This window comes from Xyrauchen texanus, chromosome 40 (genome assembly GCF_025860055.1).
Source record: "Xyrauchen texanus isolate HMW12.3.18 chromosome 40, RBS_HiC_50CHRs, whole genome shotgun sequence".
Taxonomy (NCBI): domain Eukaryota; kingdom Metazoa; phylum Chordata; class Actinopteri; order Cypriniformes; family Catostomidae; genus Xyrauchen; species Xyrauchen texanus.
In genome coordinates, this window is record NC_068315.1 from 20,551,876 (window position 1) to 20,579,781 (window position 27,906).

The following is a 27,906-nucleotide window of genomic DNA, read 5'->3' on the forward strand; positions in this document are numbered from 1 at the left end:
AAATATGGATGTATAACTTTGGATAATTTATGTTATAATATTGAATGATGGTATTTAAGGTCTTAATGTGAAGCTACAATGAGAGAAATCAATTGTGTCACATCCTTTTAGAGCATTATTTAAGGCTACTGCTGTGCATATAAAGAAGAACTTCTTAAATATATGCAGGCGAGAAAGAGGGAGAGAGAAAATTAGAAAGATCTATAATGATATTATAGATAAAAATGATAAAGTTTCTAAAACTTTGCCCCTTGTGGACTTCCAAAACCCAGCAGATGTGTTTGTGTCTAAAGGGTTTTATCAGTGGAAAAATAAAAAGACATTATAGTTTTCAATTATTAAGTGTAGACAAATACGTTTAGTGATGAGATGCTACATTACGTAACAGCAGTGGCGCTGTTATTTGGGTGCTCTAAACTCCCCTCAGTGTCATGTTGTGCATGGTTTATTTTCTCTCAATAAATATAAAATCTACTCCACAATTTTGCCTTTTATAATTTCTGGATATGAAATAGGCTAACCCTACAAATGGTCCCCTTTTTTCTTCATAAAAGACCAATAGCAACAGAGTTACTTGCTATGAATTTTGATTTGAGGATGTCTAATAACATCCACAATATTTGTGTACAGAATACACTGGGTTATTTGCATTATTAACTATACATTCTGCACATAGTTTTCTTCATCAAAGCATGTTTGTGGACCAGATTTAGCATGTAAACTCATTTTCACAGAATAGGTTTTCCAAATCAACCCTTTTCTTTTGTCTTGAGAGCTGGTACTGTCATCATGCATTCACTTCCATCTGTTTTGCCTCTGGAATGCCCTCTCATTCAGCACTGTATCTTTGAGTTCATTCAATGGCAGCATGTGTTAGCTGTCTTGGCTGAAGCTGTGAATTTGGCTCAGGTAGCTGGAGAGACCCTCCTCCCCCTCCTCCTCCAGATGCTGCTGATAGCACTGCAGGAGCCGGGAGGCGTTCATCTCCACGTGACCCTCCGCATGAGGCAGGCAGGCATTAGACATGCCCAGTATGATGGTGGTTAAGGCCTTGATGTAATTCTTGGCCAGTGTCAGAGTTTCGATCTTGGAAAGTTTCTTGTCTGTTTTAACATGAGGAATGGCCTCTCGTAGGCCCTGAAAAGCATTGTTAAGTTTGTGCATCCTCTGCCTTTCCCTCTCATTACTCTCCAGCCTGCGCACGTTGCGTTCCTTAGCACTGCCGCGTTGTCGTCTACGACGTTTGCCCACCCGTGTACCACCATGCCCCTCACCTCTCAACGTTCTCCATGATCCACCGAGCCTCATGGATGCCTCCGAACCCTCCTGTTCGCTGGAACCTGGCTCTGTTTCCAGGGTGAAGTCTGGGTCGTCCTGCTCTGCCCAAGACTGTCTGCCCCGCTTTGACCCTTTTCCTTTGGACTTCATGCTTGACTAACCCACACACTGGTGTAGGCCCTAGAACAATTATAATATATGTTTGTTGGGAGGAAACAAACATTCATAATGCAAAATAACAAGTCTTTAGTGACATATAAAATGCATTCTAGTATATGAAGGACAAGCATGCTTTATCAATATTTGGTAACTGGGAATGAGTAGATAATCTATTACTATAATCCATTACTACACTATTGTTAAACTGTAAAAACGGCAATTGTTACCTTAAGGGGCTATATTTCTACCTGATCTAACCCTTACAATTAGTTTTGTTGGTGTAACCTAATGTATTGAGGTTGAGTCTGTGATAAAAACAAATAATATATTTTTGACTTGGGAAAAATACAGCAACAGTTAATTTAGATGTTGAAACACATTTTAGGTTAACATTTTTGTCAGTGTCCTTGCTACAACTGTTACAGCATATCATTAATTGCTTAAGTGTTATGTTGAAGCAGAAACTTTGATTGTCAAAATTGGACTAAAAGAAGAGGGTGGCTAATAGTGATCTTTCAATGAACATATCCTGACACAATTCAACTGGATTTACCAAGTAAGCAACGAATTTACTTTGACACTATCTGTCTTGCACCAACAACTAGCTGTCAATTCTGTCTACTTGCGAATAAAAAAAGTTCTGCTTACCTTAAAATAAATTTCCACCCAAATCAAAGTGATGAGTCTTCTCGAAACGAGCCTCACGGTGAGCGATAACGAGTAAGTGAGAAGCTGTTGTCGTCCTGACAGCCGCCGAATGAAATGATAACGGTCACATGCGCGCTCTACCTGTTGCTGCTCTCTATGTCCACGTCGCGCTTCTGTGGCCAATCAAATGAGGGGACACGTTTTGTCTCGAGACGCTCATGAACTGGCGCATGCATCGGAAATAGCGATTTGAAACTTTCTAATGCTCTCTGATAATGGTACCAGTTCTCTGCAATACAGCTGCTGGTGCTATTTTCACTTTAAGTCTATTAGAACGAATGGCTTATAAATTATCTTAAAGGGATAGTTCACCCAAAAACGAAAATTGTCTCATAATTTACTCACCCTCATGCCATCTAAGATGTGTATGACTTATTTCTTCTTCTGAACACACACACACACACACACACACACACACACACACACAAGATTTTTAGAAGAATATCTCAGCTCTGTAGGTCCACACAATGCAAGTGAATGTTGACCAAATCTTTGAAGCTCCAAAAGCCCACAAAGGCAGCATAAAGTAATCCAGAGATTAAATCCATGTCTTCAGAAGAAATATTATAGGTGTGGGTGAGAAACAGAAGTCCCTTTTTTCAATAAATCTCCACTTTCACATTCTTTTGTTTTTGGTGATTCACATTCTTTGTGCATATCGCCACCTACTAGGTAGGAAGGAGAATTTATAGTAAAGAAGGGCTTATATATTCAGTATTGATCTGTTTCTCACCCACACCTATCATATCGCTTCTGAAGACATGGATTTAACCACTGGAGTCTTATGGGTTACTTTTATGCTGCCTTTATGTGCTTTTTGGAGCTTCAAAATGTTGGAACCCATTCATTTGTATTGTGAGAACCAACATAGCTGAGATATTCTTCTAAAAAAGCTTTGTTTATGTACTGCAGAAGAAATAACTCACACACCTGGGACGGCATGAGGGTGAGTAAATGTTGAGAGCATTTTCAATTTTGGCTGAATTATTCCTTTAACAATATTACAGTCATCAAACTCTAGACTTTTCAGTGAATAAACATAAATGAGTCCATATTCCGTTTTTTCTTGCAGAAAGAAAGAAGGTAAGAAAGAAAAACGATGTATTGGTGGGTTTCCTGCAGATGACGCGAGTGATAGGATGTACTGTTTCCATGGCACTTTATCAAGTTAAAACACTGTTGAATATTTGCCTAGGCCTTTGCATTTCAAATTACTCCTGCATGCATACCATTTAAGCATTTAGCAGAGGTTGACTTCAAGACAATGCCTTTTTGCCTCGAGTTGTTATCAAACCGTGTGTGTAGATGTATGCAGAGAACCACCCTTCATAAACTGTGGTATCAGACATACCAAACACAGACATGTTTATTTTGTACATGAGCAGTGAAACTGCTCCTTTTTCAGCATCACAGTAACCAATAATACACTGTCAATCCATTATAAGGATGGAGTCATCAAAATCAGTCCATTTTGATCTTGTGAAGCAATTTTGTTTATCCTGTCATCATTTATTCACAGTCATGTTGTTCCAGTCCAAACCCATAAGACTTTCTTTCTTTCATGGCACACAAAAGGAGATGTTGGGCAGCCTCAGGCCACTTCCACACTAATACGATTTCTGTTTCCTAACATCATTGTTTTTCAAAGTACAGTATGCAGTACTAGAGAGGTTTTTCGAAAGTAATCATTTTTAGTTATGGAAAACACTTTTCAAGTGTGGATTAGATGCATAAATGTATCAAAAATGAGCCAGAAACTACTGTGACATTTAAAAGGGAAACTGAAAACTTTCATACTTCATCAAATTAATTACTGTGGACATAACATTATGCATTACATCTCCTTCTATGTTTCACAGAAGGAAGAATGTCATAGGTTTGGCCATAGGTCAAAGCTTAGAACAAGTGTGGCTGAATGATGACAGAATTGTTATCAGAGATTTTTTGAAAACAAGTACTTTTTGCACACCTGTTTAACTCTCAGGAGCTATCAGCTCAAATGAACCCTCCCCCATCACCGATGTCCTTGGTCACTGTGGAAGTTGGCGACACACTGGTGGCAAGGCTCCCTGCTTTGGTCTAGTGTAGCAAGGGCTGAGTGCTGAGAGCATGGAAACAGTTTCTATCCCAACCCTTCGTTTATTTAGTGTGAAACCTCCGGTATACACCATTTATACAGATAACAATCTGCTTGTAAGAAAAGTGCCACAGGCAGTCAACCTCATGCAACACCATGTTCACCAATAGGCATAAGAACTATGTAAACAAAACAAAAGAGCATACATATCTAAAAAGTCATTCATGCAAACACACACACTTCCAACCCATATCCACATTAGTAGTAGTTTATCAGTATTTAGTAGTACTGATATATTGCACCTTGTATAGCATATATTGCCCTGACTGTAGTTTACAACTGTTCAACATGGTATTCAACATGATGGGTGTTTCGAGATAACTCTTTGATTTGCATACTCTACATGGTGGTTACATCTTTAAAGTCGCTGCTCCCTTAGGTAAATAAGTCACTCATTAGCAACCCCATGCTAAGTGCTACATTCCAGTGACTGGAACTGACAGTGTTAAAAGACAAATGAAAACATTGTCAGACGCCTAATAGTGTGTTTGATGAGAACTTAGGGAGATTAGTCACCATACATACAAACCTTTGAGTAGTGATAAACATATATACGTTTTTATAATTAAAAATCAAAGCCCATAGCTCACAGCTGCTGCATCCAAGGTTGAGCTTAAAAATAGCTGTTTAAACAGCAAGCCATTTCTTGCTGCGCTGTACACCTGCACTCATCACCTGAAAGTTTCTTTAGTCTTTGTAGCAGTGTTTAAAACATGAAAGAACAAAATGGATGATGGTTAGATAATTAAATAGACACGAGCAAGAGTGCTGTTGTACTGAATATCAGCATGGCTGCAATTTGGATGAAGGCACAAAACCGCAGGTAATCTGACACACACTAATATTCAAAATGGCATGATTGTGAGAGTTTAGACACATCATGGCCAGTAATTTTGTCTATTTTTGCTCTGCTAACTTAAATAGTTGAACAGACAAGCAGAGTGATGCTAATAGTGAAAAACTTTGTGCTGTTATACTAAATATCAGCACTGTCAAAAACAGTTGATTAATTAACCGGTTTAAAAATGATCTGGAATGCTTCATTGAAAAGACATTGTGCTAAAAATGCCCCTCAGTTTATCCCCTTACAATTACATAATGAACTGCAAACTACCTTTAGAGCTTATGCACACTTTTGATACACCAGTATGTCTGCAATCTGAGAGACATTTTTCATGCAACATGTATTGATGTCATACTGTTACTTGTGTCATCATCCCTGATCTGACTGGACAAAACATCAACCAGGAACCAGTGGATTCATGAGACTGACTCATGCAGCATCATAAAAGAGGGGAGAGGGGGACAAGTCAGTTTTTCCATGACCCAAAAGCCAGTCAAACGAGAGAGAGAAAAAGTACAACCTGTTATCTCAGTTTTGTTTGACAGATTCTAGAGAAATGCTGCATTAGACGACATATACAAATATATGCCTACAGAAGACATCTACAATAATAGAGACATTAACTGTCTAGAAAAAAAATGCATGCATTTATTGTGCTTTAAGCTCATCCTACATTTCTTTTAGTAAACATATGCAAATAATATGTAAAATAAGATATATACCTAGTTTAAGCAATAATTAAAATAAAATAAATTTAAAAATGGTTGCTTTTTGATACATAACAAGTCCACAAATTTCCATTAAATGTAATTTTATTAAGTAATAAAATGCCATACTGCTGAAATATACATACCATGAAAGAACAAAAAACAGAACACTCCTCAATGGGTGCTGCACGATGATATACACAGACGTTTTTTGTGTCAAAGTTGTGCTACTATATGTTATATGGACTAATCAGCAACTAGGACTTGAACTATTAGTTTCTGAAAAGAGCTATTTGCAGACAATGCAAACAACTGGACTTGTATTCCACATAGATCATTATTAATATTTGCATTCTATTCATGCTGTATTGCCAGAGTGGATCTGGCTCCTCCTGGTGAGTCTGGTTTCCCCCAAGATAATTTTTTCTCCATTAACTAACATCTTATGCAATGTTGTGTTCCTTGCCACACAGTCACCGTTGACTTGCTCTCTGTGGGCCATTAGACAAATATTTAAGGCATTTTTTACAATCACGTCATTCATGTAAATAGCACTATGAGGACTTTAAGACATTATGACAAGACTGCTACATTTTCTGTTACAGCATAATTATCTGCAAAGCTGCTTTTTGAAACTATGTGTGTTGTGAAAAGTGCTATACAAATAAAAATGATTGTTGACAATTGAATTACCAATGACCAAATCTCAACTTGAAAATTATAAAATTCTACTGCTTTTGGGAGAACAAAGAAAATCCTTGCAGTTCTGCATTGATAAATCCTACAGCTTAGAGGGGTTGCCTCAGAACTGACATATGAATATACAAAGTAGATGTATCCACCTGCTTTTTAGAATAGGTTATCTTCTTGTTTAGGTGGATGATAACCAAACAGGAAACACTTCAAATTAATCTTCAGAAGCACTTTTTGAAACTTGTGCATCACTCAGTAGTGGTAAATATTTGGATAGCAACAGAAGACCTTCTATTATTACATGACGTTTCACAGGAAACCTTTAAACCACTACGTACACACTTCATATACACACTGTTGGAAACCAAACAAGCTTTACACAATTTTACACAAAATGTGGTTTATGTGCTTATTTAAACTTTGCTCAGTTAGATAACCTAATGATCAGAGTTTTCACAACTTGTTTCTTCCTTTTCAAGATTGAGGAAGACTTTAATGAAGGGAGTGATGTGAGCCATAGAGGATATTTTGTCCTCTAGGTGGAGCATCATGCAATGCTGTCCTGTGTAGAGGAGCACCAACAGCAAAGACCTATAGTCTATCATGAGGACAAACAAAAATATAGTAGGCTACCACTTGTAAACGCTGTGATACTGCCAATCAATGCCTCATAAGTTACATAAAGACATAAGGCACAGTGCAGAACCTGAAAACAACTTTGATCTTAGCTTGACTTGAACCTGTGAAAGCACATTTAGTCCCACCTTAAACTGTATACACTTTTTAAAAAAAAAATATAGATAAGGTAAGCATTAAAAACAAGGGAAACATTTTTTTGTACAGATGGCCAAACATCCATGCAATCATCTGAAAATGTATGAATTATTTTCTCCTGCCCTCTTACTGCAGTGCTTGAATAAATATTGGTGCCAAGCATCAGCGAATGCGCAATAGGAAACATTTTCACTGCCGCTGTCACTAGGCAACCTTGAAATGGATGACTCAGAAGAGAGCTGACTCAATAGGTAATGTGACGAAGTCGGTGAAGAAACACACACACGCCATCTGTATGCATAGAGGAAATCTCTCTGTTAAAGTAGAGACCTAATCCTTTGTTCCTTCACCCACTGGATCAACACCTCTGTGCTCAACAGGTGTGGGTGGCATCCTCTCAGAGCCTCCACCCATCTGTCCCACCCTGTAAATAAATACAAACATACAAATAAGCACCAACTTGCAAACACCGCAATGCTGAAACAAGTGCTTGACAAATAAAGGCCCTGCATAAAAGCATTTAAAAACTCATCAGCACCTTTTTTTATCTTTTCCAACTCACTTACAATGTGATCTGCAATATAAAACAGACCAAATGCAGGTTTCACTAGTTGACATTTATTCTGAATTGCATGCTCACTGTAAAAGTAGTTTTGTAACCTAAAAAAATGTGCTTCATGTGGCATCATCTCAATTAAGTGTTTGTTTTTTCCTGACTACGGTCATTTTTATGGGTTATATCAATTGCTGTAATAAACATTGAAATTTATCCTCAAAATAACAGTTGCAGGTCACAACTTTTGTCAGTGCAGCAGAAATTGTATAAAAGGCCTTCATTTGTGACTTTAATGGAATAGTTCACCCAAAAATATAATTACTCTAATCATTTACTCACCCTCATGCCATCCCAGATGTGAATTACTTTCTTCTTCTGAACACAAATAAAGATTTTTTGAAAAATATCTCAGCTCTGTTGGTCCAGTCAATGCAAGTGAATTGGTGCCACAACTTTGAGTCTCCAAAAAGCACATAAAGGCAGCATGGAAGTAATTAAAATGACTCCAGTGGTTAAATCCTTCAGAAGTAGGATTTAATCTCTTCAGAAGCGATATAATAGTTATTATAATAGATATAATATCATTTCCATATTTGACCAGCCCGACCAGAAGGTGGCAATATGCACAAATACTGCAAATCGGCAAAAAACAAAAGAAGAATGTGAGGATTAATAGTAAAAAATCACATAAATATTTATCTGTTTCAGGGGCATGTCCACAATTTTTAACACAGGTTGGCAAGAGTAGAATAAGGAGTGGCAACCGGTCATGTTATCTGACCGTATGAATTCTGTGCTCCACTTTACGTCTGAGTGTGTGTGTGTGTGGGGGGGGCACAACGATCCATGGGACCATGCACGATACAGACAGTTTAAGCCATTGCGCACCATCTCCAGCGAACGGGGTCCGAGTTGGGGTGGCTGTCACCCCGTGAGAACCTTCTGGCCCCGCCCCTCATCTGTTTCTCACCCACACATATTATATCACTTTTGAAGACATAGTTTTAACCACTGGAGTCGTGTGGATTACTTTTATGCTATCTTTATTTGCTTTTTGAACCTTCAAAGTTTCAGTCACGATTGACTTGCATAGTACTGACCTACAGAACAGAGATATTCTCCTAAAAATCTTCTTTTGTGTTCAGTAGAAGACATACACATCTGGAAATACATGAGGGTGAATAAATCAAGAAAGAATCGTCCTTTTTGGCGAACTATTCCCTTAAATGTACAAGTTTTATATATAAATTAATTATTTTACCAAATAAATGATTTAATACAGTTAAAGTCATTTTAATTTGCATGTAAATTAATGAATTATTACAAGCTAATGTTACACGTATTTTTAATTAGTCCTATATTAAATTGCATTGAGGGAGCTCTACTGAACCTTTCCAGTGTCAGTGTCAGGAAGTTGCTTGAATCATTTCTAAACAGACAGCAGACAATATACTAAAACAATTCGGAGTGTGTGAGAGAGAACAAATAAGGCAAAAAGAGATGGATACAGAAAGAGTAAAGTGCTGTCTTCATGCGTGTCCCTCGAGCAGTCGAGCTCCGTAGATTCATGGATGGAAGAACATTTCAGTCATCATCAGGATGCGGATGATTAGGCGAATGAACAAGGCCAGTGCGAAGCGCCCTCTGTTGGACACTATTGAGAGTACAACCTCCGTTTGAAATTTTTGACACCTAGTGGTCATTAATGAGCTTTACACCTGAAACAGAATACTAATAGTGTTTGTTCAAACCGAAACACTTTGCAAACCTTCGCAGATGAAGCTGCTGGTTTAGCAAGGTTTAATCTATTGCTGTTTTATCTAGTTTAAAACACCAGCATCCAAAAAAACAACATCTGACAGTGGTGGTGACCAGTTTGGCTTGTTGTTGTTGTTGTTTTCAGTAAATAAGTTCCATCTCTGAGGAGACTGGATGTTCAGTGTGCTCCTCTGGCAACAAAATCACTGATGCTGGAGCTTTCCTCAACACACTCATTCAGCATCAGGATATTGTTCCCAGCTGGCAACAGATATACACATTATATACACACAGTCCCTCTATCAGGCCTGCATGGGGAGGAGCAAGCACGCAGCTGAACACATATGGTACTTCAATCAAACTCAGGACAAGAGGGGACAGGCAGCTTTGGTTTCTTCATCATGAATTCCATAGACTTGTCACAGGTTTGCTCCAAGCATCTGAAATTAAAGACCCCACAGTCCCCTCCCATTAAAAGTACTAAGACAGGGCCGCTATGAAACAGAATATAAGAGATTGCTACTTATGTCATGCCCAGGCCGCTGTTACTTTTTAATAGCCTAGATACAGGTGAAACTCGAAAAATTTGAATATCGTGCAAAAGTTCATTAATTTCAGTAATTCAACTTAAAAGGTGAAACTAATATATTATATAGACTCATTACAAGCAAAGTAAGATATTTCAAGCCTTTATTTGATATAAATTTGATGATTATGGCTTACAGCTTATGAAAACCCCAAATTCAGAATCTCAGAAAATTAGAATATTGTGAAAAGGTTCAGTATTGTAGGCTCAAAGTGTCACACTCTAATCAGCTAATTAATCCAAACACCTGCAAAGGGTTCCTGAGCCTTTAAATGGTCTCTCAGTCTGGTTCAGTTGAATTCACAATCATGGGGAAGACTGCTGACCTGACAGTTGTGCAGAAAACCATCACTGACACCCTCCACAAGGAGGGAAAGCCTCAAAAGGTAATTGCAAAAGAAGTTGGATGTTCTCAAAGTGCTGTATCAAAGCACATTAATAGAAAGTTAAGTGGAAGGGAAAAGTGTGGAAGAAAAAGGTGCACAAGCAGCAGGGATGACCGTAGCCTGGAGAGGATTGTCAGGAAAAGGCCATTCAAATGTGTGGGGAGCTTCACAAGGAGTGGACTGAGGCTGGAGTTACTGCATCAAGAGCCACCACACACAGATGGGTCCTGGACATGGGCTTCAAATGTCAAACGTCTTACCTGGGCTAAAGAAAAAAAGAACTGGTCTGTTGCTCAGTGGTCCAAAGTCCTCTTTTCTGATGAGAGCAAATTTTGCATCTCATTTGGAAACCAAGGTCCCAGAGTCTGGAGGAAGAATGGAGAGGCACACAATCCAAGATGCTTGAAGTCCAGTGTGAAGTTTCCACAGTCTGTGTTGGTTTGGGGAGCCATGTCATCGGCTGGTGTTGGTCCACTGTGCTTTATTAAGTCCAGAGTCAACGCAGCCGTCTACCGGGACATTTTAGAGCACTTCATGCTTCCTTCAGCAGACAAGCTTTATGGAGATGCTGACTTCATTTTCCAGCAGGACTTGGCACCTGCCCACACTGCCAAAAGTACCAAAACCTGGTTCAATGACCATGGTATTACTGTGCTTGATTGGCCAGCAAACTCGCCTGACCTGAACCACATAGAGAATCTATGGGGCATTGCCAAGAGAAAGATGAGAGACATGAGACCAAACAATGCAGAAGAGCTGAAGGCCGCTATTGAAGCATCTTGGTCTTCCATAACATCTCAGCAGTGCCACAGGCTGATAGCATCCATGCCACACCGCATTGAGGCAGTAATTAATGCAAAAGGGGCCCAAACCAAGTACTGAGTACATATGCATGATTATACTTTTCAGAGGGCCGACATTTCTGTATATAAAATCCTTTTTTTTTATTGATTTCATGTAATATTCTAATTTTCTGAGATTCTGAATTTGGGGTTTTCATAAGCTGTAAGCCATAATCATCAAATTTATATCAAATAAAGGCTTGAAATATCTTACTTTGCTTGTAATGAGTCTATATAATATATTAGTTTCACCTTTTAAGTTGAATTACTGAAATTAATGAACTTTTGCACGATATTCTAATTTTTCGAGTTTCACCTGTATGCTTCTAAAGAGAACAACCAAAATTACCATAAATACCACTACAACTCCTTCTGACATAACGGAAATGTTTGATTGAAAAATGATTTGGTTTTATAAATGTTTCTCAGAAACTTTCAGTTAAGAACACAAATCAAAGACTAATATTCTCAGCTGTATCCCCTGAGCTCATGTTTCATTTGTGGATTTACAGCTGTTTTACTAGTGTACTACACTGCATTCCTTTGTGTACTCTGCGCCAGCTTTCTGATCATTTTATTACAGTGTAGGGCGATATGTTCAACCCTAAAAGATGGTTTTGCACCTATGGCAACAGACCTTGTAGGGGGTCAAAGCACTGACAGAAAATCAGCCTGCCACCTAAAAGGGAGTAGGCTCACTATTTTAAGTGGGTTTGCGCTGATGTCCCACCAAATGAGTGGTAACACTTCACAAAAAAGTGGAGCAGAACTTCAACCTATCCTTTTACACTCGACAAGCAGAATCATCATATCCCTCAAACAGATGACAAGTGACACCAAACAATCCATGAGAGCTGTGTAATTGGATGCCTTTGAGCTTATTCTGAGCATGCAAATCAGAGCCAGTGGCGCTTGAGAGCCGAATGCCCCACTACAACAGTCTGCTGCCCCTCTGCATTCTGGGTAAAGGACAAAAATGAAACGTCAGCCTTGGCCGTCGCAACCTTTTTTGGATAAGCTGGGAAGTGCCTCGTACAGCAGCTTTGCTGGACAGACAGTCTGAACAGTGAGAGTGATTTAAGATGTATTTGTAAACACAAGTGTTTTTACATCTTAAGCTTAAATTCAAATGATGACTTTTCATTATCAAGGAAAATTAAAAAGCACCTTCATAATTTTTCTTTTACTGAATATTTGATAGAACTTCAACAACAGTATGTAAACATGAATTTCCCTGTTATATTATAGATATTAATACATTTAAAGAAATAAAAATTAAGATTAGTATTTTATATATATATATATATTATTTTTATATTTATATAAAGTTGAGATTTTATTATTTGTTTATAATTCTATAATTATACTTAATGTATTTAATAGATTCATTTATTCAGATATACATTATACATAATCTAAAATGTATATTACATTTAATATAACATTTAAATATAAATACATTCATGTAGATAATATTAACAATCAGTTTCTATTAATATTTATGTAAAAACAATAAACATCAAATGTATTTATGAGAATCTAATACCACACAAAGTTTCAGTGACTAGTCTGCATGTATTTTTCTGTCCCTGGCCACAAAAGCTAATAGAGGTGAGGGTGGGCTGATTTGGCTCTGGGTGTGAATTACTGAACAGACTAAATTAGAGTGGCAGGAAGTTGGCTGTAGTTGGAACAGAGAGGCCACTTGAGGCTAATGCCACTGTAACTATTTCCAATGACTGATTATGAAGGCATCAGGATTTTAACTGACATTATGTTATTAGAGCCCAAAGACCAAACTTTATGTGTGCGTTGTAAAAAAAAAAGAAAAGAAAGAAATGAAAGACTGCAGACGGTTACATACAGTACAAATTTCATCATGATGAGGCCAAAAATCGTGCATCATGGGATGGCATTTTGGTGCTTGTACATTTTACAGTTCATAATCATATTTACCTTTTTCCTGAACACAGAAGTGTTCTAAAATATGTAACGGGAGCCTGTTTTAGTTCTCCAGTCCATAGTGTCTGCACTAGGTGAGTTAAGTAGATCATTAACTACATCTAGTTGTAATGAATGCCAACAACTGCACAAGTTGAGCCTAAAATAATTTTTACTCCAACTAACACTTGTTGTCCATCTGCAGCACTCATTTCAGTAGTTTTTATATTGCTTGTTCTTTTGGAGACCAGAACCAGAAAACAGTCCAAAAACAGACAGCAATCCGAATCGTCATGGCACTGCCCAGTGGTTGCTCAAGAAACCTGTGGATTTCTATTATGACATGATGTTACTGTAATATAATACCACCTTACTTGAATGACATAAATATGCTTTGTAATATATACTGTATGGTAAAACAGAAGGCCATGTGATGACTTCAAGTCAACCAAAATCTGCCTTTTTGTATGCGACTAAACATGTATAGACACCGGACAGTGCTACCCAATTTATTCAAACTATTTAGTTAAAAAACATTTTAAATGCTGTATTTTTACAGTATTTACATCAAAATGACATGTGCAGTCTTCTCCTTACTGTATGTGGGAAAGTAACCTGCAGTTGACCAGTTGATAAGTAGCATTTCTTAATTATTTTCTGCTACAATTACTTTGTAGTAAATTTACAGTGTACTTTATTATCCAAAGTGATGCAGAGTACTGGAACATTCGGAAGCAACATGACAACTTCCTGTGTGATCATTTTGGCATTGTACAGTATCTGCAGGTACAGTACAGGCTATCCTGAGGTTTAGTATTTTACTGTGGGGCACAAATTGCTGATGACATTAGAGTTCCATCACTCATGTGAGTTTTCTTTTAATTAGCAACCAAGTAAAGAAACATATCTGTTTTTAAAGGTAACACAAAAAAGTGTTACACTCTGTGTTCTCTCAAATGTTGACTCATGCTCTTTGAGCTTCTTCATCTAATCCTGTGTGGAAGCTTTATATGGGCAAGGATGTTTGCTAGATTTTGCAATATGCTGTGTCACTATAATTTAAAAATAAAAAAGCTCTGTCAGTCTCGGCAGTCTGCCTGCATATGCGCTGCAGTCATGGATCTGGTTTCTGGGTCTTGCATTTGAGAGGACACACTGTTCAGTGCAAATCATTTTCTGGGATATTCCTCAAAGCAGTTTATTCAGTAAGACTAATACACAATGTGAATAAGTTGAAACTCTTTTATGGTGCATGAACATGTAGCGTGCACAAGACATTTGAAAAGTTGAGGGTAAATATTGAATAGACTAGGCTACCACCTGCTAAATAAAACTTTTCTAGTTTTCAGTTGTTTTTGAAATGCAGCCAGAAACCGTTAAAATAATCATTGCTTTATTTTGTTGTGTTTTCTGATTTTTTTTTGGTGTTTTTTATGCATATGAAAAGAAGATGATCTTTTTGAGCAGTCAAATTTCACTTGTTATCTTAAGAGATTTTGTTTGTATTAAATAAGATGTATGAATGTCTAATTAATAAAAAGTAAATATTTTCCAGATTAAAATAATTTATTTTGGCTTTAATACAATGACATTTTAACACTCCTGTGGTATTGAAAAAGGGCACCTACCTTTGGTATTCATGGTCATTTATGTGTAACCCCCTTTTTATATGATGATACTGATACCATTTCTTCTTCCCTGAAGTAAGAACAATACAATTATGCATTTCTTTTGGGATTGTATGCTATTTTGATCTTATTTACATGCAAAGAACCTACACTTCTATAAGTTAAAACAAAAGAAATATGAGAATGTGACATAAATTGGAGGCAGAAAGCTGCCATCTGGTGAACATGATATAAATAACATGACTTGAAAACCATGTCATGGCAGTAACAGCCAGTAGATGACTGTAGCCACCTACCGTGTACTCTGATGGCTTGTTGTAAACAAATTTTATATTTTATCACAAGATATACATTTGAATATATATTTAGACATTATTAAACTATTTTATTTAAGTTTAGCATTTTAAAATTGATTTGAAGTGTCTGTTTTTGCAGTTAATGTCATTATACTTGCAATCAGACCTGAACATGCTATTACAAAGAGAAGACACAGAATAAGCAGAATGTGTGTGCGTGTGTGTGTGTGATTGCTGACATCAGCTGGAAAAACAGCAGATGACTTGTAATGCCAAAATGACCAAAAGATGTCTGCAGAGCTCCACTTATTGATGCTCTCTCTCTCTCTCTCTATCTCTCTCTATGTGTGTGTGTGTGTGTGTGTGTGTGTGTGTGTGTGTGTGTTATTGTCTCACCACTTCATTTCTGTGTGTGTGTGTTTAGCATTGTGAAAGTTTTATTTTGACAAATGTAAAAAATAAAGCTCTGTGTTATAGTCTCAGCAGTTAATGATGTGTGTAAGTGCATTTATGTGAGTCAGTGTGTATGTTTTGCACTGAGGATGTTTTAGAGTCTCACCCTGTAAATTCTGTCTAGTGTTTTTCCTACATTGTGGCTGATCTATTAATTAGGGGAGATTGTGTCATTCCCTTTAGAAAAAGTGTATTTGGTCATACTTCTTTTTCTGTTCGAGCTGCTACTGAATGGAACCGCATTCCTTTAACAATCAGAAATCTAAAAACCTATTGTACGTTTAAGAACCATTTAAAGAAATGGTTACTTGAATTTCAGCGCTGTCAACATTAACACATTTCTCTAGTCTTCTTGCCTTGTGTATGTATATGTTATGTCTTTGTCAGATGTTTGTTTGATTGTTGGTTTGCTGCAATTCGACTGTATTTTTTATTTTATTTTATTTATTTTTTTAACATAATAGGATCTTTTACTAAATGCATTGTACAACTTATTTTTTTTTATATATATATATGTAATTTTAGTCTTTTTTAGGGTGACTTTTAACATCTGTCCTGGGACTGCAGACGAAAAATAGCCTTCTGGCTAATTCTGGCATATTGGCAGCAATGTTAATTAATATGCACTGTCCCTGTAATAATAAATAAAATAAAAATAAATAAATAAAAAAATTATATTTAACATATAAAAAATTGCTCTGCTTTGGTCTTTCCCATTCATTTTCAATGGTCAGTCAATTTTGACCGCGAATACCAAAATTGTCGCCTTTTTTACGGCCAATTAGACTTATCGAATATAGCCCATTTTTATTTTGATTGTATGTTCAGATGACAAATGGAGGAAAAGTCTTTTTTATAGTATTTTATGGTATGGTATGGTGTCATTGTCATTGTCATTGTCTCAAACTGACCTAAGTAAATAATTCATAGACCTGGAATAATATATATTATTCAGCTCATCATAAAAAATAAAAAATAAAAGTTTTTTTTTGTTTGGTTTCTTTTAGATACATTTTGTATAATCTAATCTGTATCATTCTGCTATATATTTTTAGTGTTTTATGATGTGACATAAAAACAGATTAACGTAAATTCCAAATAATATTCAAATTTGTTTAAGACAAACATCAAAGGCAGGTCTCACTGAGAATGAGGTCAGTTGAGAACATGCTGTGCAGACTGACAGCCCAATACTTTGACTCTAATGTGTTGAGTCACACATCTGCAACCTTTGCCCTATAATCTCTGACCCCAACAAATCTGCTTTCGGAAGTCTCTTCTCTGACTTCACAACAGTCTGTGCAAAGAAAAAATATCACCTGCTATGAGCCTGGCAGACATCTAATTTACTAAAGCATTGAAACTGCCAGATGAGATCTGTACCAGTCGGACAGCATACTGCATACTTGATCTCAAAATAGAGAAAGGGAAAAACTCGCAATGAAATGCTGTAAAAATGTGATGCCATCTTTGTATCCAGTGTCATGGCTGTGTATTGCCATTCAACTAAGTGCAAAGTCCATCCAACAGATCCTGTCATACTCATAAAACTACACCCAGGCCAGTAGCGGATGGTACAACCAGAGGGACAGTCACTAAATTGTAATATGACTGGAGTGCTGGTTTCCTGCTCCTATTGCGAGGCTGACTGCATTTCAGTCCAAAATTCATTGAGTGAAAGATTCTACCAGGGTCTGATTTGAAAGACTGAGCACAGAAATAAACAAATACGCATGTCAATGCAAAGTGTGTCACATGTAAGATCTGAGATTAAGATCATAGACTCTGAGCACATTGTATGATTGCGCAGCCTTCATTTCTTAAAATGATGACTACAATACATAACTGTCAACATATTCTGCCAGGAATAGGTGGTGCGATTTCTCATCTATTCCTATAGTGCCACGTGGAAGCAATCTGTTTGATGTGCTTAACATAACTGGACTATTATTGTTCATATTTGCTGTGATTGATACTTAAGGTAGCTGTCTTGCTGCCGAGCTAGTCAATGACTTCACAGGCAGTGTTTTGTGAATGAAGCAACATAATCACACAGGAAAACAACATGCTGCTTCCGAATGTTCATGTATCCTGAAATTGATCCCATTCTGCCAATTCCTTACAAGCACCATCCTTATTAGACATTTTTGCATGTATTCAAATGTGTTTACTTTTACCTGTGTACTGATAGCTTGCAGAGTTGGCGCTAGATTTTTTTCTCTATCTGTCACTAGCGGTCTGAGTTGTAAAATTTCTGTTATGGTTTATTTTTATCCATCATACTTGTTTTCATTTCATAAGTACTAGGGTTGCATTCAGTACTGCTGCTCCCTGTACACACATTGCGCAGTCTGCATAGGGCACCAACTCCCAAGGGGCACCATCTTATCTTCAGGGGGCACCAGAAACTCCAACAGCTGCCCTTCCTTGCATATTATACTTTGTTCAAGGACACGATAAGAGTCGCAGAACGTAGATGATCACCTCACAGAGTGTACCACGTCAGATTATCACCTCGCGTTCCTTGCATACATGCACAAATGCACGTAACTTGAATAGGCCACTCCACTAAATTATCTGGGAATTCTGCTATAAACTTAATATTTTAGCTAAGATTAAATGCAGTTATAATTGGCAGAAACGATACGCCATGTTTTTGTTCTTTCATTTGTTCTTATACTTTTTATCGCTGTATTATCCTGCAGTAACACACTGATGTAATAATTTACATATGCTGTCATGAAATTAGAGTCCCTCTCCTCTTGAAATCTGAATGCAGCTGGTCAAAAGAGACGCATATTACTAGGTGTAAATGCTGATAGTGCCTGTAAACTTTTTATAGGATAGGCCAAAATGTATCTATAAACAGGGCATGCACACACACAGCAGGAGAGTGATAGAGTGAAGTCAAACTAATGCACTAGGTTAAAATGGGTTTCTTGTTTCTTTCTCAGACAGACAGCATGTGGAATTATCCATCAATGTTTCAAAAAATCTGTTAATGCAACCCCTGATAGCACGTTGTGCGAGCAATCTCCAAGACAGGAGTTCTGATCCCATGGAATACTGGAAGAAATTACTACACAAAAACAATGCAGAGCGTGATTTAGAGGTTGCATTTTCACACTAAAATGACATTTTTACTACACTAATGGTTAGGTTTAGGGTTGGGTTTTTTGGGGTTGGGGCATTCCTGTTGACTGTATTGCTTTATTACAACTAAAACTCCCTTTTGGCACCACCCAGTGGAGAATTCACCAAGAAACTGGTCAACAACATTTCCAGTTTTAACCACTGAGGAAAGTGGTTTGAATTTCATTAAGGGAAGACTGATTTCAGCTGCAGAACTTTTGACCTCTTGTTGCCAAATTCAGTGTGATCAGTCTAGTATGAAAGTTCCTTCTGAGGAAACTGTTTGCCTGTTATGTATTGCCACTATGCATTTTAAAAAGTAATTATCAGCTGATATTGAGAAGCTTGTTTTTGCTTTGCTGGTAGCTCTGAAACAGAGAAGTATCCTCAAATGACTGTCTCATTTTACAGTCAAAACACTGCACACTAAATCTAGGACATCAGAAAATCCATCTGTTCCAAATATTGCCTTTGGCAATCATAATCCTTATCAATCTGAGTATTGTTTCAAATCATTTAGTGAATCATTGAAAACTAAATCTTTTAACATGTCCCCACTCTTAATATTCCCACCCTCGATCACGCTAGAAGAGACAGCTGCTACCAGATCTAATCCCCATATGCTTACACAACCACATGAACGGACCTCTTTTTGGATGTCAACAATGCAATGAGTGAGAGCTGGAGAGAGAAAACAAGAACAAGCTTCCGGGGAAGCTTTTCTAATTGTCAGCGGCACAAAACCAAATCAAAACACCTGCTCATGGCTCTTGTTGAAGATAAATTACATGAGATCCAAAGTGGAAAGTGTCATACTCTGTGGAATGACACATGAGCAGCATTACACAACTAGTCCAGGCCTTGGTGAGCTCATTGTGGAGGACCAATCCTAATTCTGGCATCTTGCCACTATTCCAGGCTCTCAAGGGGCATATCAATGCTCAGCACAAGGGGAATTCGCAGCCTGGCAAAACAGGCTGCTCAATTAGCGCCTTCATGTACTTCACAGACATAGAGACAGAGCGGTAGCCAGTGCAATGGCTACATCGGTCACGTGCAGGGCAGAGTAGAGAGGAGGGAATCGTCTGTTAAGAAGGGCAGGTGTTGCGGAAGGCTTCGTAAATCAGCCTGTAAGGAAAAATGCCCAAATGAGCTTTAATGTGTTTGTTTGTATTGTGTGTACCATTAGATTTATGGCTAATGATGTGATCTGGCTAGAGGTCACTTCAGGGTGCCCATGCGTACACACACAACATTTCACCCTACACACACACACACACACAGTGTTGAGAGATTGATGTGAGGGAAGGGGAGGGGCGGGAACTGAAACTGAGGCTCCCGTCTTGACTAAATCTGAGAGTCCCATCGGCATACCTCCGTCACAGCTGGTCAGCTGGAAATAGCAGGAGATGCAACTAAACCCGAGAGACAGGGAGCAGTGCAATCTCTGGCCTCACTTACGAAAGACATGATCAGCTTTAATTAGGGACAGCATTTGAAATGTATTCACATCATGAGTACATTGTACATGTCTAATGTACCGATGACAATGCCGTTGTCAAATCAAGAGCAATTGATGATACATCAAGTGAGTTGTAAATCCATCAAGAGGGGCTTAGCAGTTGGACTGTAAGAAGTCACAGTCTATGTTATTGAGAACCTTGACACAGAAAATTATGGTCTCAAAATAAAACAGGAGGCGTTCCAGACTTGCAATGATTTAAGTACAGTAATTGCAACACATTTGTCACTTATCCGCTTATTACTCTAATCATTTGTAACTACCTTCTGTCACATTTAAAAAGTATTTATGAAAATAACAACAGAACTGAACATGTCCATGGACATTTTAAATCAAGATTTTAGTATGAATTGTACAGTATATGAATGTAAAATTGCATAATTTGCATTAGTAAAAGTATATATATCTTCTGTCCTGTTACTGGTCACCATTCACCATTCTAATCACCTTTTTGCTTTTACAAGTTCATTTTTAATGTTATGTAGTTTGATAAATATTCCATGTTGTCTTTCAATTAACATTAGGCCAACAATGTTGCAAAAAAAAATAAATAAATAAATAAATCATTCAAATTAAATTAAATAAAAACATAACATAACATAATAAAATACAATATCATATAATATCATATTGTAAAATAGTTTTTGATGGGGTTAGGGTTAAGGATATCACATCACAGAACATGTCAACTTTCCAAAAGAATTTCATGTCAACTACCCATAAAACACATTTGTCCATAATCTCAACATGTTCAGATGTGTTCGTCAAGCTCAAGATGTGCTGTAATTTCAAAAGCACAGTCATAAAATGTCAATAACCAAACACCACTCACCAACAATGAATACCGAAAAACTCGCATGACTTAATTTCTTCCATGGAATGCAAAAAGGGCAAATAGGCATAATTTTTGTCTCAGTCCCTATTCAAATTTGTTGCATTTTCTTTTTCAATACAATGAAGGTGAATGATGTGTATCATTCTGCCTAACATCTACCTTTGTGTTCCAGTAATACAGAGAGTAAATGATGACAGAATTTTTACAACTATCCCTTTAAACAAGAAAGCAAGATATTAGATATTAATAAATATCATGGCTGCATATCATGATATTTTAAAATACATACTGCAAATAGTTTTTTTTCTACAGAACAAGTAAAAATGCTATTATTCCAAATGATGCATTATATTGTAAATACAATCAATCTTAACTCACCATCACAGACAGTCATGCGGGAAAAAAAATCTGCTTTTCAAATCTCTTTTTAAAAAATGTCTAATATAATATGACTTTAGCAGCTCTTCACTGCACCTGGTACAACATATAAACAATGACAAAGAAAACTACCCCCTTCAAATCCCTGTCACTCAGGAAACATGGCCTTCCTGCAAACAAGAGTTAGTGTATGGAGAGGGACAAGGCCACAGGGGCAGATAGTGAGCTAGAAGGATGTTTTTGTCATTGCTTTGGTCCCTAGTTGGCTGCAGACATCCATCCTCAGGAAAAGAGTATGTTGAGGAAGTTACGTTTACGTCACAGTAAACCTGCTGTACATCAGCACTTGCACAAAGACAAAGCTATCAGTATAGAGTCACATAAACACCAAAAAACAGGTGGACTTCATCTTATTGTGTTTCAAAACAGTGATCGAGCCTACTGCCTTTGATCTGTGTGGAAAATAAAAACTTTCCCGTCAAAATTCTCCAAAGAATCCTTTTTTTTTTTTTACAACAGTAGCCTTCAAATCATTTTATGTAGGCTAAGATCCAATGATGACAGCCAAGCAATAACAGGATGTTTACAAAGATATTTCTTCTAACTGAGTGAACGCAGGATAAAGATACAAGGAGATGGTGGACAGGCCCACACTGAAAATAAATTTATCTAAAAAAAATGTGCTTCATGTGGTAACATCTAAATTAACTGGTTTGAAAATACAAAAATATTATTTAAGGGGGGGCCTTGTTAGCTCAACGAGTAAAGACGCCGACCACCACACCTGGAGTTGCGAGTTTGAATCCACGTTGTGCTGAGTGACTCCAGCCAGTTCTTCTTAGCAACCAAATAGGCCTGGTTGCTAGGGAGAGTAGAGTCACATGGGGTAACCTCGTCGTGATCACTATAATGTGGTTCGCTCTTGGTGGGGCACGTGGTAAGTTGTATGTGGATGCTGCGGAGAATAGTGTGAAGCCTCCACATGCACTTTGTCTCCACGGTAACACGCTCAACATGCCACATGATAAGATTCACGGATTGACAGTCTCAGACACGGAGGCAAGGACCTAGAGCACATTAGGAATTGGGCATTCCAAATAATAAATAATATATATATATATATATATATATACACATATATAATCTTATTTAACATCACATGATCAATTTTGCTGTAAAGATGAATACTTTGCTGTAGAAAAAGTTAATTCAGCAAATTACAAGAAAGAAACAAAGATCAAATCAGTGCAAATTCTGGCAAAATATTCTCGTGAGCACCAAAATTTTGAATGGTGACTGAGACTAACATCCTGCCTAACATTTCCATTTGTGTTCTATGGAAAGAAAGAAAGTCGTACAGGTTTGGAACACAAGAGGGTGAGTAAATGATGGCAGAATTAACATTTTTGAATGAACTATCCCTTTAACATCTGATTGAACTAAATTTAACCTGCCGTTACTTAGCGACACAAAGGTTAATTCAAATGAATACCTTTTTTTGTTTGTTTGTTTGTTTATAGGTTGTAAGGTGCAGATTCACTCTCAAAAAAAGCTTACAATTGCTTCTCCTAATGTGCTCTGGACAGGTGGTGTAAAGGACACCTTCGACTGACATACAAATACTGGTGGTTTTTGACATGATGATGTTCTGAATGCAGGCATTGCTGTTATAATAAGTAAGGCTACTGTAACAAGTAGAAGCCTTAAGTTCCTTCAGATCCTCTGGAAAATGGCTATCACAGACCTCTTGGCTGCTTCTGATATTTATACTGCCATTAATGCATGTAAAGGTAAAGTATGAATAATGCTTTAATGGCCGCTTGTTGATCAGTTGCTCATTTCAGTTCATGTTGTATAAATTGAACACCGAAATAGTTGCTTATTGCAAATTTGTTCCTGCGCTGGGAAGAGGGTAGCAATGCGTGTTGCCAGAAAATGTTACTAAACGCTTAAGACAATAGCTAAGCTAAGGGAAACAGGAAATCAGGCAGTTTAACATACACAGAATTCCCACGAGTTGCCCTGTTACTGTGCTGATTCTGTACTATTTTGCCTTATTTGATCTTGTTTTGTTCAGCATTGATACTTGTTTGATTTTCTTTTGCTGCAGCAAAGGATTCTTTCAGTCCAAATAAATTTTTTGCAGCAATGGGCTTGTCAAAGAAGTCCTCCTGAGATTGAGAATGTCTTTAAAATGCTGGACCAAGACAAGACTGGGTTCATTGAGCAGGATGAGTTACAGTTCAGTAAATTGTAATTGTATTTATTTTCTATTTTTTGGGGGTTGTTGTTGGTGATGATTGTTTTTGTGGTAGGTCGACTTCAGCTGACAGTAATGCACAATTGTGTTTGATAAAGAAATGTAAACTATTTAATCCTAAATTACACCCCAAAATGCATGCGATAGATGGGTTATTTCAGCTCTTTATGGCCTATGTTTATTTTATTGTGACTCATTTTCTAGGTTGTTTCTGCAGAACTTCTCTAAAGGAGCACATGCTCTTACGGCAGCTGAAACAAAGGCCTTTCTCACGGCGGGAGATATGGATGGGGATGGAAAGATTGGCTGGGAAGGTTGGATCTAACATGTTTAACAAACTACAAATCAAGTACAAAATTCACTTGTTCATCGTTTCCTTCAAAATTGTCAGCCCTTATTGATGCTTCCTGAGACCAGATGTGATTGTCAAACTCTTTGAAGAAAAGAAAGCATAGTTTTGCCACTGGGTTCTTTTAGTTGTTATTTTCAAAGCTGGATTTTGAGGGTTGTGCTCTGTATTGTGTGTTTTACTCTATGTTATTGTGTATAAATACAAGAGAATATAAAATAAAGACGTTTTATCAATGCTTGTTGTGTACAAATTTGAATTAAAAAGTCATAAAATTCAGAATTGCTATAAAGACCACAGCGGCAACAGTTGCACATACAGTGATGTCTACCCATTGAATTGCTGTTTTAGCAATTACAACTTGTGTCAAAATACATATATTTTGAGCCTTTACGTTATTGGTGTATTTTTCCACATTATTTTATGATCAAGTGGTAATATGATAACCTTGAACCAATGATTCCACCAGGTTTCAAGCTATTTTAAGCATTTCATAATACATCCTTAATTCAATCTATGGTCTTTTTCCCTCTGCCTAAACCCACAGATATTTTAGTGACTTTTGACCAGTCCATCTGAAATGGCCTTAATATACTACTCAATACTGAATTTCTCTCAAATCTCCCCCAGTGCATTTCTGCCTTTGAGAGGCTCTCAGAAAAACAATTCCACAAGACAAATATATTTGAGAAAAGACTGTCTGCATTGGAACAAACAAATCTATTTATATATATGTAAAGCAATCCATGAACTAATACAGGCTTTTGTTTATTTTATAACACTTTGGCCATTTATCATCGTAGTGTTGGATACACATTTCATTAATCCAAGGGATAGCCTTCTTCTGAGAAGAAAACGTTAGTGTCTTTCATAATGTTTGCCAGTAATTTGAATCGTTTGCTCATCTGTCTCAGCTGTCCCAGAATCTGCAGCTTCGCATTACCGCATGTAAAGAATATATATAGTCCAGAGACTGTAAATGCCCGCCCAACACACACCCCACCCTCCACCAAATTGCATGTTAAAGATAAAGAAATAAAAAAATAAATGAGAATTATACCACAGAGATTCACATTACATATAAACTACATTGCACACATTTTCTTGCAAACATACAGCACTATCCGTACATATGCACCTTGAAGTGTCCCTCTTATGTTACGTATGGACTTAGAGCATCCCCAGTTGAAAGGATAAAAATAGCTCTATATGACTAGTTGACACATTTTTTCCAAACTATACACAACCTAAGCAAATGGTGTATGTTACAGCCCCAGAGAAAAGGGTATAAAAGTCAGGCCCATCAGTGCATGGGTAGCCGTCACATATCTGTGGAACAGTAGCCAGCGCAGCGCAAAGGTGAGTTTGCCAAGAGAGGCCATATCACTATGAGGATTCATGGATCAGGGCTCGGTGAATATCTTTATCAATATGGAATATGAACAAGAAATGGAGGAACAAAATGAGGATGGAAACGGATGTAACATTTCACAGCAGGACTGAATACACCAAATTACACCAAGGACTTGCTACTTTCTGAGTTTTGGATGAGCTTGCAATGATTAAACATTTTTAATGATTTTTTCCTGTTTTTTCAAGTAGTTGGCATTTTAACTGAGACATTATATTTATAGGAAGAAGGTTAATCCATTGGGTGAACTGACAGTGAATTTAGGCATTATGTGTGGTGGTGGATCAACTTTTCTTTCCAATCCCTGCTTTCCATTTTCTAAGAAATTATTAAATAAAGGGATTGAGTATGTTTGTTGGCTATTCTGTGCAGTGTTCCAGCAACTTATTCCAACATTCACTGGTAATATCCTTTGTGTATCTTTACTTCAGAAAGCTTATTCTGTTGTTTGGCTCTAATTTCCAGATATCTCAAAATGGCATTTGCTGGAATTCTCAAGGACGAGGATGTGGCTGCAGCCCTTAAAGAGTGCGCTGGTAAGGCACATCTTTTGCACAAAAATAAAGCTGATAAAATGATACAGGAGCATCTTGTGTAATAGGCAGACATGGTTTACAGTGAAACGTTTAGAGCAAAAATAAAGTTGCTCTCTGCATGTAATTGCAGCTGCTGACTCCTTCAACTACAAGAGCTTCTTTGCCAAGGTCGGCCTGAGCGCTAAGTCCCCTGAGGACATCAAGAAAGCTTTCTTCGTCATCGACCAGGACAAGAGCGGCTTCATTGAGGAGGATGAGCTTAAGTAAGCAAGCAACAGATTTACAATTTTCAATATTGAATTCAAATGTAATATGGTGTTGCAGAATGTTCATTTTCTAATTTGCATCCTTTGCAAATGTTACCAGACTGTTCCTGCAGACTTTCTCTGCTGGTGCCAGGGCATTGACCGATGCTGAGACCAAGGCTTTCCTCAAAGCTGGTGACAGTGATGGTGACGGCAAAATCGGAGTTGATGGTGAGAGTAATAGGATGAAACTTGATTAAGCTTAACTGATTCTGATGCTGCATTCAAGGTTATTAAGTAAAGTCTTGTTACAGGGACACTTTTTCATTGAATCCTTTCTAAATTGTTATATGTTATTGGTCTTTTTATCTTACTTTTATATCTCTAAATACTTTCCATCACTAATGGAAGAGAATTAGATCCAGAGGAAGCCTAAATATCTGATTAAAAATTTTTTTATATTAATTTGGGAAACCAACAAGCCATATCAACCAATACTGGTCCTGATAAAAAGGTATCTATTGAGACATAATAGAAAAGGGCATTTTTAGCCAAAATTCATGAAAGGGAAATTTGATCCATAGGCATCACTAATTGTCTATTTACATAGTAATAACTTACATATAAATGATTTGGAATCTGATAGAAAATGATTGCATCTCAGAAGAAATGAATGTATTATGTTAGTCAAGCTAGCAGGTTGTAAGCTCTTAGCCTGCTATTGCTGATATTATAAGTTGCAAATGTATTTATTATTTTTTTCTTTATAACTTTCTTTTCACAGAGTTTGCTCTCCTTGTTAAAGCTTAAGCATTCACGGACCCTCATCTTTGGAACCAGAGCTCCGCTTAGTTATCATCTTTTTTATATTTATTTATGAATGCCCTGCAAACTCCTCCTTGCAAAGAACAAATGCTAAATGTCTTGGAAAGCTATTTATTATTAATGTTATTTAATTGTATTGTTTTGTGAAAAACCTTCTGTGTGCAAGCATACAATCTCTTTTGCACTTTAGAAAAGGAAATAAACAAACATTTGATGTAAAACAGCATCCTCTGCTTAATACTTTACTCAGAATGTGAAAGCAAATCATACATATGTGTGAAAAGATATGAATGAAAAGAATACATGGACTGTCTAAGCTCTCATAAAAAACAGGAAAGTCCAAGGCTGGTTGTCACACACATTTTTCACAAATTGTTACAAAATTTAAAACATTTAAAACACCGGACAACTTGCCCTGACCTGACATTTCTGAAAAATACTTTTGACTTGAGAACACTTTAAACCTTTCAGTTAAAATGTACCTTCGTGAAATAGCTGACACCTTGCACGCTAGTGTGGTTTTATTGTGTTCACTTGTTTACTTAACAGCTATAGTAAAAAGTTCATAAAAATATTATAATTTACTGTAAGAGGAGTTTGAACTAGATATATAAAACCACTGCTGGAGAAAATACACATATGTGTAATAGGACGTTTGGCTCAAAAC

General features: G+C 37.1%; 2 protein-coding genes and 1 pseudogene across 2 annotated transcripts; 2 read left to right on the plus strand and 1 right to left on the minus strand.

The window, feature by feature from the left end:
- Window positions 1-870: 870 nt before the first annotated feature.
- On the minus strand, window positions 871-2,201 carry bhlha15 (basic helix-loop-helix family, member a15). Its single transcript, XM_052111999.1, has 2 exons — window positions 2,086-2,201; window positions 871-1,458 (listed from the first exon to the last, which is right to left on the minus strand). The coding sequence occupies exon 2, from the start codon at window positions 1,426-1,428 to the stop codon at window positions 874-876; it is 555 nt and encodes a 184-aa protein (XP_051967959.1). The 5' UTR covers window positions 1,429-1,458; window positions 2,086-2,201; the 3' UTR covers window positions 871-873.
- Window positions 2,202-23,342: 21,141 nt separating this feature from the next.
- LOC127633185 (parvalbumin, thymic-like) lies at window positions 23,343-24,198 on the plus strand (annotated as a pseudogene).
- Window positions 24,199-25,515: 1,317 nt separating this feature from the next.
- On the plus strand, window positions 25,516-27,459 carry LOC127633271 (parvalbumin-2). The gene is made up of 5 exons (XM_052112235.1): window positions 25,516-25,581; window positions 26,099-26,169; window positions 26,300-26,432; window positions 26,536-26,645; window positions 27,199-27,459. Exons 2-5 carry the CDS (start codon window positions 26,109-26,111, stop codon window positions 27,222-27,224), a joined length of 330 nt encoding a protein of 109 aa, XP_051968195.1. The 5' UTR covers window positions 25,516-25,581; window positions 26,099-26,108; the 3' UTR covers window positions 27,225-27,459.
- Window positions 27,460-27,906: the final 447 nt, after the last annotated feature.